We start from the raw sequence: 12,405 nt of genomic DNA, 5'->3' as shown, positions 1-12,405 counted from the left end.
AAGGAGAGCAGAGAGGTAGTCTAAGCTAAAACTCTGTGTTTTAACTGTGAAAGTATCCTAATATTATTAGGCTACATTTTTTGCAATAAAATAAGTGACAGCAGGAAGTTATAGGTAACACAAAATAGGCCTACTGTATGGTAGAAAGTCGGTTCTCACTTTGTTACTGGAAGGTTAACACTCCCGCTACATGCTAACATCAATCACTTTCACTAACATTTCTATCAGCACCAACTATAAGTTAAAGCATAAATTATTATTTTCCTGACATCAGTGTATAATGTATTTTTCAGTGACGGGCTGTTTCTCCGCCTGAAGGTTAGAGACGAAGCTGAGCTGTGTCTCTCGCCATCTCATGGAAACATTAGTATTTATGTTTTGATGTCATGGGCGCGAGCCGAAGGTCAGGGTCGTAGTGTTGCAGCGCGAGGCGACAAGCAGAGCAAAATGGGTCGCTGTCTCGCGCTTTGTTCAGCACTCAATTGTCTCGGGGCTGCGCGTGAACCCTGAGACCTGCGGCTGTCTGGGGGACAGAAACCAAACGGAGGGAGGGACAAGTTTGACACCGAATAAAGATACATAGCCAACATTTTTAAAAAAACTCTTAATGAATATCTCTTGCTTTTGTTTTTGGTCAGGTCCTGTTGGAATCACTGGGGAAATATTTCATGTTGATTAGGCTATTATTGGTGTTTTAGTGACAGAACGATGACAGCCATTCAGTGGCCTTCTTATAAACAGCTTAAATAATTTGATTTCATTTGGCACTAGCTTTGGTCTTTTTTGACCTGTTGTATTACCAGCCTCTGAAGCTGAACCTGATATCCTTTTGAAGGAAAACACAGATATTATTGGTCTATAATCCAACAACCTGTTACTTTCAGTTCAAACTCGAGTGTCTGATTATAGTTTGGTGCACTCAGGCCTTTCTACTATAATTTATTTCCCAACAAACAACTTCCGGTATAGCTACTTTCTGCTTTTCTTTCGAACTGGAATGTGCAAATATTCACTATTAACCTACACAAGTTTTTGTTCTTCAATCAGCTTTTATTGCTTTAATATTAATTGTATCTACGTTTGTGTGGGAGTGGGGCATTTGGTAAATTGAGGTGTGAAAGAGACATGACGTTTTTTAATTTTTTTTATTGTTTTGTATTTGGGAAGGGCTTCTCTGTCTTGTTTTAGTTTGATTATGATACCAAAAAGGCCCTGCAGTGCAGACAGTCTATAACAACAACAACAAAGGTTACTCTCTCAGTGGGTGCAAACTGAATGTAAAACTGTTTTCAGATGTTTGCTTTTATAAAACGATGTTAAGAAAATCGTTAATATCGTGTTTAGCAAGAAAAGAAAGTTCTCCATGAAAACGAAACAAAACGGTTAGTCAGAATGAGCTAAAATTTGAAGTTGGCAAATTAATATTTAAATGAAATGTTGTGCTTCTGCAGGTGTGTGTTCACAAAAACAATTGGAGCTGAAGACCGGAACTATCCTTTTTTGTAAGACACATTTTATATACAGCACATGCAGGAGTAGCAGACTGAACTCTCCAATAACAGAGTGGTGAAGCTAAAGGTGTAGCTCTGTGTATTGCACCTGCCCCACAGACTTTCAGTTCGTGCGTAATGCGGAAAGAGCATCGTGCGTAACAGGTGTAAACCGGCACAGAAAGAGACAAGGTTGCACAAACGCTCATAAACGATGTTGTGGAAGTTGCTGGAGGTGCACTTGACATAAATACACCTACAAAAATACTTTATCTTGTTCTACAACTAATAAAAAAATCCCAAAACTGCATTGCCATCATGCACATCATGCATACCTGTATAGCTATCTTGTATCCCCGAGGAAATGTATCAACATAAAAGAAGGGGAGAGAAAGAGAAAGACACAACGAGGGAGAGAAGGGCGGGGGCGGGAAAGTTTAGTAAAGTGGAACTTGGTAACAGATGCGAGAAAGGGGGGGAGCGGCACTGCAGGGATGGGTGGAGGTTGTATGTTGTGTGTAAGTATGCTCGGCCGTGCGGGTGCGCGTGTGTTAATAAATGCACATTAACGTGTGTGTGTGTGTGTGTGTGTGTGTGTGTGTGTGTGTGTGTGTGTGTGTGTGTGTGTGTGCAAGCTCGTGCAGGAAAAGGACAGGACATGAGCGCACATTGAGAGCGGCTCTTTTACTCTGCGTGATCATTTCACGCTTCCCCCCGAAGCCCTTTTTCCACCTAAAGCGTTTAGTTGCAGCTGACTGAGCACTTGCAGAGAGTGCAATAGGGAGCGGAAGGGTCGAATTATTTCAACCTACAACTCTCCCCAAAAGTACTGTAGGAAAAAAAAAGAAAGGGAGAGAAGAAACAGTGCCATAGAGGGAGAGGGAGAGAGAGAGGGAGAGAGAGAGAGAGGGGGGGGGGGGGGAGTTTGGGAGAGAGAAAGAGAGAGAGGAGGGAGAGAGGGGAAGAGAGGGACACTGGAAAAAAGTTTTTGTTCTTTTCCTTTTTTTCTCCTCTCATCGCCTCCCCCTGTTCTACCCGGAGATCATGGACCAAGGGCCCACGAGTCCTGCACTGCGGCTGGGGAGAACAGGTAGGCTCGCACTGACTCTCTCGAGCTTAATTTCACTTTTATGAGCAGTTGATGCTAACTTCTTGACAAGTAAAACACTTTTTGCCTTGTTTGTTATTTGTTGTTTTTTCTTTTTTTTACCCAAGCGACACTTTTAAATAGAAGTTGTGGAAGTCATTTGTTGCAATTAATTTATTGGAGATATATATATTTTCTTGACTTTTGTGTATTGGTCTTAGAAGTACAACAAAGTGTTCTTAAATATTCCTGCATGGCGATAGGGATGATTTTTTTAAAGGTAGCCTGTGGTTGTCTATGCAATAATAAAATGTAATCAAAATATTTTATCTGAAGTTTGTGACTTTATGAGTTTCTAGAAAATTTGCCTTCTTAAAAAAATCTTAAATTAAAAGAAAATGTGTCTGGAGACTTTTGCAGTTTAGAATATATATTTTTGCTATCTTTTGATAATGATGAGAGTCCTTGCTATTTGTAATCTTTACCTTTTTTTATTTTTAACTTTTGGCGCTGTGGAGAAACAAAAGTGGATGAAGTTATTGGTTTGGTTCGGCACCTGAGGGGGATACATGGATTAGTCCTTATAATTAAAAAAAAAGCAGTTTAAAAAAAAGTCTGGTGAGACAAAAACGAAAGTTCGTTGTTTCTTTTTTCGTGTTTTGTGGACAAAAAGTTGTAGTTACATTCCGAATCAGTCCATACGTCTCTAAGAGTCTTGTTTTTTCTGCATGTCTCCATTACATTATTCAACAGGTTCATCTCATATGGTCCTATTCATAAAACAGCAGGGTCTGGTACAGCAATGGATCAGGCCATCGACCTTTTTATGGCACCCAATGGATATCACATGATTTCATATTGCTGCCCGCTGTGTCTGCATTGATAAAACGTCTTTTTTCATTAAGAAACGGTGGGCAGGTGATCCTCTCTCTAAGGGCTATGTACTTTGTGGAAAGCCCTTTCTACCGAAAAGCAAAAAAACGATGCATGTAGATGTTAAAAACAGCCATGCTTTTTTATTGAGGGGCAGCCTAAATCTTGTGTTGCTTTCATTCTAATTATTACAATATGGTGACAAGAAAGTGTGTTGTAATTCTGACACGCGCTCTCATAATAGAAATAAATTAGCTCGTGCCCTGCCTTCTATGGAAATATGTCATCAAATAATGCCTATGGTCTGTAAGACAAATAATGCCCCCTTTGCAGTCTTTTGTGGAGTGGGCCTTACCCTGTTAAACGGTGAAAGCAAAGGGATTTGTAGCAATTGGATAATAACCTTTTAACCACTGAGGAAATCAGAGTTTAAAGGAGGCCCTCCCCTGTTGGGGTGTAAAGTCTTAAGGGCCCCGGGCCTATACCTACAGCCTCTCCATTTCCTCTCACTTCAAGATACGTGCCTGGGGTACAAAGCAGGATATGTGAGTATGAACGTGGATCCAATGAGTCGCCTTTCTCTTCCCGCCCCGTAGGTTGGCCGTGCGTAAAAGTGCGCAAAGGCCGGCTCCTTTTAATAAGAGAGCCTCCATTTCAGTCCCTGTCTGGCGACATGTGGGGCAGTCGCTGAAGTTAAATGATTACTTACTAATGATTAAAATTAGACGTAGGCGGTCAATTCACGTTTTTTTTTACTTTTCAAGAACTATTCGATTCTTGACCCTCATAGGACTTGAATAAAAGCCGTCCTAATACTAATGTCCTTTCTTCATTACAAAAATAAAACCCACACAGGCAAAAGTGGATTCCCTGACGCTAAAGTACAGTCAGAGTATCACCGAGAGGCACCATTTTGGTTCCAGCTTTGGTGCACATACCGAACCATTTCTTGTACACATCCTTGTAGCTTTAGGACCAAGCAGCGAATACGTGGCACCAGACCTCCTGATATAGCCTGCATAGGTAATATATATATCATTTCCAATACCGTATTTGATTCCATTTAAAGTCGCCAAACGTATACTAATCAGACGTCACACTCTGTGTGAGGTACAAGCGGGGTGATGTTAAGGAAACCAATAAATGCATGTAATAGAGAGAGCTTGAGGACTGAAGGGAGTATATGGGGAGGGAGGGGAGAAAGATGGAGAGATGACCTCACATGGCATACTCTCGTTTTGTCCTCAAGTGCCCCATCATAACACAGGGCAAGGTCTGATATTGTGGCCAGCAGGGCCTTGTTCTACACCTGACAGACTGACGTTTACTTGCATTATCATGAGCTAAATGATTACAAATATGTCCTTTTGATCAGGCCGGAGAGAAGAAGCGAGGTTCACCTGGTCGGTACACAGTCAGGCTCCACATCGGGAAGTCCAAGACGGTTGACTCTTCATGCAGTCCATATACTTTATTTATTAGTGATTACTTTTTGTATTTGATTAGCAAATGAAAACTTAAGAGATACGGGAGCTTTCTCATTATGTTTACAGTCAGCAGGCGTGTAATAAACGAGCTGGTGGAGTTAACATGCGCTATTAATTTTTCATAGCTTTTTCGTTTCGAGGCTCCGGCGCAAAAAGCAAAACAGCCGAAGCTTTCATGGTGGATGGAGGAAAGGGAAGGAATGGAAAGAAAGAGGGAACACTTAAACAACAACATTGCCTCCAATTTGCCTTCAAATCATTATCACAACTCAACCACATTCTTACTGATGTTTTAAAAACTATACACCCCCCTTTCTTCCCTCCCATCCTCCCATTTCCAACAGTGGAGTGGTAATGAAATATGGTAATGGCTTTGGACCCCCGGATTAAAGTCGTTTTACCCTGATGGAAGTTTTCTCCAAATGTTCAACCCTAAAGCAACAACAATTTGTATACATGATTGATTGTGGGGTTTTTTTTTTTAATTGCTTATGTATTTAATTTGCAAATCGGAGAGACAAGGGCGCGGCTGCAGTTTACTTCTGTGGGGAGAAAAGCGCTCGGTATATTCCTCGATAAATAAAAACAGACTCTGGCTGCAGAGGGAGAATGAAAAAAATAATAATAATACGAAAAATATAAAATATCTTTATGCCATTTGGTCCAAGTCTGAAGACCTCTAGAACCAAATACTCTGTCAATACAAACAATGTAGCTTATAGAGTATATATTTATTGATGTACAGTATATCTCGAAAAGGAAAGACACATTTAAGAAATGGTAAATGAAAAGACCTTTTATAACATGCATGTACAAAACAAGAAAATAGCCTACAGATTTTCCACTTTGCAGATTATATTTATGCAGCAGTATCTTGTCTCGATTCAGATGCTTTTTGTCATTTATCGCCTAAATGGTAATGGTCTTTGTTGCAAGTTCCAAAATATCTATTTGTGTAAAGGTGACTGTATTCTGGTCTGTTTGTGTTTTGTGTTTTCTTTTTATAATTATAAAAAAAGCAAACAGTCAAGTCAATTGCTGTCTTTCAGATTTGTATGGTGGCCCTCTAATTCATGAATACTCAGTAAAGAGATGTGAAATATGAATGAGGATTAGTGTGTACTACACTGTCAGTGGATTATAAAGCAGGGACGTGGAATCGATGAAGATTTATGAAACCATACTGAGGGTTGTACATCTTGGTAATGGAAAAATAATAATTTATTTTGTCTAACAGCTCACAATCAAACAGTGGTCCGTTATATGCAGGCCTGGGTGTTTAACATTGTCAGTTAAGAGCCACATTTGACTTCAAGACTCTTTCGGTACAAATGGGTTGATTATAAAGTTCTTGTATGTCTTGTTTTTGCGCGTGTGTATCTCTGTGCACGCACAAGCACATTCTCCAAGGTTGAACGCCCCCTCGTGGTTCATCCTGTACACAGCCCACCAAAAAAGCCTCCGAAAGAAAGCAGAATCAGAAGAAAATCTATTTTTTGACATGAATTTAAACAGGAAACAATACCTGACAGAAATGTGTTTGTTTTAATGAGGAAAACCTGAGTGTTTGAGCATACTCCAGAGTAGTCCATGGGGTAGAAGTCCACGTAATCAAAAGCTAGAAACCAATAATTCAAATCAGGAAATCTACAAATAAACAAGATCAGAAATGAAATAGACTCAATAATATCATACACTGACCTTTTCAGTATAAGATGAATTGCCTTGAGGTATATCAAACATGTAAGTCCTATGAGGATACCTGAAAACTATAAGAACAAGATACATATTGTTATTGTTGTTTTTCATTAGTGAGTCACTTGAATTATCTGCCTTTCATATACAGGTGTCTTTAATTATATTTTAGTATTGGCTAATTTTGTATATCCTGTATAGTTAAAATGTGTCTATACTAATGTTCGTATGTACAGTATTAACACCAAGGAACAGAAATGATTAAATGTCTAGAAACATGAAAAAGGGAAATAACACTTTTTAATTTGGCTCATGCTTTAGGCTATTTGTGTGTTTAATATTACAGGGGCGAGGCTTAGATATGCCCTCTCAAATCAGGTGGGACGAACATGTAATGAATCCTTCTCTCTCTCAGTTTGGAGTGTAAATGCAGAGCTCGCCAATTGCATTTCATTAAAACACGACATACTTTTGGATCCGCAATCAATTAAGTAATGAGTGGGAATGCATGTTTCATATGTTTTCTCCAATCCTCCCCAAGCTAAAGATTTATAACATTGTGTTGAAGGATGGAAAATTAAGCAGAAGTCTTTGTTTTCACAACTCTGTAGGTAGAAGGACAACATTATTGAGGTGAATTTCAACTCAAATGTGTTTTCCTGAAATGCTGATGGCCTTTAAAACCTGCCTTTCTGCTTTCATGTATAATCATCCCCCTTTTTCCTCCTTATATATACATAGTACAGAAAGATGGACAGTTGCAGTTTGAGTTCCTGAGCATTCCCTAATTTATAAAGCCTTGCTGCAACTAAGCCTCATTTTTTTAGTAATACTCAATTAATTAGCCATTTAATATTGACATGAATAAATTTAGCGCAAATGGGTATAAAGGCATTACGTTTTTTACTTCGTTAATTGAAAATTAAACATATGATCATTGACTCCCGGAGCCCTGCGTCGCTTCCCAGAGCCTCCCCATTGGTAGACTGACAATACATGTGGGGCGTAATTGGCCCATGGGATGGGCAGCAGCCAATCAGCGCAATCCCCCTCCCGATTGGGGTTGGCTGTGACGTAGGGGCAGAGCTGGCGTCCTGATTCGCACGATTCGTTGTGAGTGACAGGCAGCTGGCCGGCGCGTGTAGGTTAGGGTTCCAGGGGTTTGGAAGCGCGGGCGCTGTCCGCACGAGAGTAGGTCCTGAAACGCAGCGTGCGCCACCGTGGACGCTGGGCGCTGGCAGCTTAAAAAAGCCTTTCAATTCAGGCTACATATCCACAGCACAATCCTTGACGTGTTCGGCTCGTGAGCTCAGAGAAATCTACGCTTTGAATTTGGACAGGACTGTTCTCTTTTCCAACGCGAAAAAGTGCGTCTACAAACTCAAACCGGGAGTCCGAGAGCTTGGGCAGCGAGTCCTTCATAACACAGAGGGGGAACATATCCTAGTGACCAAGAACTGCCTTTCTAACAGGATAACAACTGTCACCGCAGCCTCAGAAGCTTTACCCAAACCACAGAGTTTTTATTTTTTATGTTCCTGCTGCAAAATGTTCTTTCCTTCTTTTTTGGCATGGTGGATAAGAGAATTCAACATGTGAGCACGTATCCGCTCTCACTCGCTTTATTGATGGGAGATTATTCTGTTTTAACGTGAAAACTACTGCGGAGGACGATTTATTACAAGAGAATGTTCAGCAAATATCGTGGAAGAAAAATAACCGTGGATCTGTAAAGATTTGTTTAATTTTTTCGATCCGGGTATTGTTATCTTCGTTGTATTTTCGTTATGATTTTAACAGACTGAAAGGAGAAAGTTCACCCCCCGCCCACCAGCTAAATCGCAGTTCAAGGGTCACGGTCAGCGGACCGAGAAGGAGAGAAAGGAGGGAGGCTACTTTGTTTGCTCCCCATATTTTTGTTTTGCAAAAGTTTGAATCGTTTTTTTCGGACCGAGGCGACTTGGCGTAGACAAGCAGCTGAAGGGATGAGCACTATTGCTCTCGTTCCCCTCCTCTGGTTTGGGAGACGCCAGCACAGACCCGGTGTCCCGTCCCCATGAGGGGGGAGCCCGTCTGTGATTCATATTTTTGACGCCATTTCATTCTTCCCTACTAGAAAGTCTCCCATTTTTCTATGTTTTGCTATATATTTGTATGAGTTTGATTCAAAGTACAACTTGTATGACATTGTCAAACATCTTTTCAAAATTAATTAAGGGTGAAATATCCTCCCTTTTGAAGAGAACTCGTGCACCCATACGTCCATTTATTGAAGGTCACGGTGTGTTAGTGAAGTAGCCGACTGAAGCAGGGCGTCCGGTGGCATTTTTTTTAGACCTCTCATACCGTACCGGGGCCCTGCAACCCTACAGCTTAATGATGGAGATTCATTGTAAGCACGACCCGTTTGCGGCAATGCACAGTAAGTTTATACTTTCATATATTCCCCCCATCTGCATGATCCCTTCTGCCATAAACTGAATCAAACCCCAACAGTTCTGTGTGCATATGCAATAATAACAGCGGAGTAGTAGCGTTTTCTGCAACATATACCTCCTTGCATTGACTCCTAAATCTTAATCTTTCACTGGAAGGACATCTTAAAGTCTCGAATAAATGCTGAAATAATTCAAGCACTTGCATTTCGCTACGGATTTTTTTTTTAGAAAAAAGTTTGATATTTAATTCATTTGCATTTTTTTTTTTAATCTAAAAACAGCCGTGGTGAAATTCAGAAAATTCATCGAGCAAGTGAAAATGTATTTCATGTATTAGCACGAATTGTTATTCTGGCCATTCAGTTGGTGGTTACATTTAATGTCTGCTGAGAAGAATATGCTTTTTTGCAGTATTTACAATCTGGATTCATGCAAAAGTTAAGGCCTAAATTATATTGTAAATAAACTATTTCTGGTTTGTGAATTGGATTTTTATCCTTACTTTTGATTTTAAGTCCTGTCTCTTACAATATGTTTTAACAGGTGTACATAAACTATATTGAGCAGAAGACTTGGAATTTAAGTGTTTTTTGTGAAGTGAAATACATTGTATTCCAGGGTATGCTTGCCTAGATGTTTACTGTGTTTGTTGGTGCCTTTACTTCATTTGTTGGTGCCTTGTGTGAAAATGTTTGCTGTGTTTCCTTATATGAAGCGAAGAGGAGGTGCAAGGGTCAACGGGAGAGAGAAAGAGAGGGAGACATATCTGGCTAACAAAGCATGACTAAAAGCTGAACTTGATCAACAAACGGTAATAGTGTTTCTAGCCCATAACCAGGTTAGACCGACACTCGCTGCACTTTACGCGCGCAGGAGCTGCTCGCGTCTTATAATAATAACAAGGTGATACTCTGTTGATCCCCCGCAGGGAAATTCTCCTCTCACTGCCCAGCAGGTCAGAGCTGCACAGGTTCAGCCTCACAGCAGGCAGCAGTGTATTGCTCAAGGACACTTCAGCAGAGCAGGTGCTTGGGACACGCAGTGAAGGCTATGAAGAAGGGAGTGGGGGGGGGGGGGGGGGGGGGGGGGGCAACTTGTTCATTCAGTCGTGACATGGCGGGCCCTGCTTTGTTTTCTAGTCCATTTCACTTCCCCAAATTCTAGCTAAAGGGTCACGAATTTATTTTATACAAGCCTGCACAACTGTTAAATATCAATAATAAGTGACACATATTTAAGTCCTTAAGAACAAAACACTGAGATAAAAAACAATAGTTCATACCGATTATAGAACTTGAAACTATATTATAGTTATAGTCTAAACATTGTGTTTAATGGTGACCCAGATCATGAGACATTAAGACATTAAGTAATCTACATGTACTTTATACAAGATTAATTAATAGCGTTTTTAAAATATGCTGAAACACTGACTTTAAGTCTCATATTGGGAACTTGAAAGTGTGTTAGAGCTGCACGTAATATTTTGCTTTTGCACCTAAAAACTGAATAAAGCGTCTACAAGCTTTCAGCGTGTAATTGATTATGCATTATACATATTTTATTGCAGTTTAGTCCCGGAGAGAAGCCGTGTTATGTGACTGACAGAGGTTCCCACGGTGCGTTATCCTACAGGAGTACAAAAAGAAGAGCTGCAAACACACATCCAAAAACAACTAGAACGAATTATGTTTCCTCTTCCCTGCCGTATCCCCAGAGCCAATGAACCGCAGTGCTTACGGTAGCAGCGGAGCTAAAGTTATATATGTCAAGCCCGGAAACGCTTTAAAACGATTACACGTAAAAAATGTCAAAGGTAGAGAGAGAGGGGTAGGGAGGAATCGACTGTGACGCGTGGAAATGTTGTTGGCGAGTGTGGATCTGCGAGTGAGTGTGTGTGTGTGTGTGTGTGTGTGTGTGTGTGTGTGTGTGTGTGTGTGTGTGTGTGTGTGTGTGTGTGTGTGTGTGTGTGTGTGTGTGTGTGTGTGTGTGTGTGTTGCATTTTCAGCTTTCAGTTTTTGTAGCACATGTGTTTTGGTGAATTACGGCCTATTGGCTACGGATCTCAGTTACATTTTTCTTAATCTAACAAAAGTAATGTGTGTGTTTGTGCTTAATTCTGGCACGCATTTGCTCATATTGTTTCGATCCCTCAAGGTTACCTTATTTTTGAGTAGACAATCCTATTTGTTATCTTTGTTTTTGAATGTAAAGTTTTCTATATTAAGAAGAGAAAAGAAAACCTAGTATCTATGGTTCATATCATTCGTTATAATTGGTTATCTATTGCAAACTTTGTAGCGTGTTTTGAAAGTAAAGCAACAATAAATAGCAATGATAATTTAAAAATCTATCGCAGGTAATTGTGATGATAATGAGCTGAATTTCATAATCACGCATTGTAATGGTAATGCTGGCATACTGAATACTAAGTAGGCGAGGCTGTGGCCTACCTTGATGATCGACTCGTGAATTTAAAAAAAATATATAGTACAAAACTCACTACAGTGAAAAATATACATCTCAATCTATAAATAAAACTAAAGTAATATTTAGCTATGTGCTTGATTTGTTTGCCTTAAGTCTTTAAAGATCACTGCAAACGGACGTTCAGTATAAAACAAGTAGTCCGATTTATAAATCTAACCGTTTATTAACGAGATTCCCTGAATCCGACTTTGCTGACAGAATATTAATTGTTCCACCTTCAGGGAGAAAAATAACACTATACGTCCAAAACGCCTGCCTGGCACATCTCGCACATCTATTCACTGTTTGCTCAAGGAAATGTGCTTCATCTGTATTCTTGCAGGCAACTTTCCTAACAGGTTTTCAGCAGAAAGTAATTTCTAGTCCTCTTTTCTTTCCTTTTATCCAAGAGACAGAGGGAGAGAGAACCGGTGGCGTTTTGTTGCGATTTCTCTCTTTTCGCTTTATTTTTGAATCGTCAGGCCGTGACGAGGCAGATGAGAGATGAGGAAGAAGAGAGAGAGAGAGAAAGAGAGAGCGAGAGACAGAGAGCCTAATGGACTTTATTTTCTGGATGGGGGAGCTCCAATATATTCTGCTTTATCTCTGTATTCTTTCCTCCCGGAAACAGTGAATCAATCAAACATTTAAGGAGGTGCTGGGATTTTAAGTCAGCTCCTATAAAGAGTAAATAAATAAAATACAACAGAGCTGCATAATGACCCCTGGTCCCCTGGCTGTCTGTCCCTCTCTGATTCGGTTTGTCCGGCATGAAAATGAAGCTGCTGTCTCAAGCTGTCTGTGCCAACACTTCCCCCTTTAGATACTGTAGGTTCAGCTTTTAAAGAAAGACCTTTAAAAGCCAA

The 12,405-nt window shown here is 40.2% G+C and overlaps 1 protein-coding gene across 4 annotated transcripts in view; it reads left to right on the top strand.

Annotated features, from left to right (window-relative positions):
• The first annotated feature begins 2,413 nt into the window (after positions 1-2,413).
• Positions 2,414-12,405, top strand: part of pax5 (paired box 5) — a 49,865-nt gene continuing 39,873 nt past the window's right edge. For 2 of the 4 annotated variants that reach the window (XM_063883829.1, XM_063883827.1), the window contains exon 1: positions 2,414-2,580. In XM_063883829.1, coding sequence (XP_063739899.1) covers positions 2,535-2,580 — 46 coding nt within the window. In that variant the 5' untranslated portion in view covers positions 2,414-2,534. Of the gene's footprint in view, positions 2,581-7,852; positions 9,055-12,405 lie in introns of those variants that run through there. The other 2 variants (XM_063883828.1, XM_063883830.1) reach the window with 2 other exon arrangements.

The sequence above is a fragment of the Eleginops maclovinus genome, chromosome 5, assembly GCF_036324505.1.
Source record: "Eleginops maclovinus isolate JMC-PN-2008 ecotype Puerto Natales chromosome 5, JC_Emac_rtc_rv5, whole genome shotgun sequence".
Lineage (NCBI taxonomy): Eukaryota > Metazoa > Chordata > Actinopteri > Perciformes > Eleginopidae > Eleginops > Eleginops maclovinus.
Note: the sequence above shows the minus strand (reverse complement) of the source record. Positions and strands in the feature narration are given on the sequence as shown.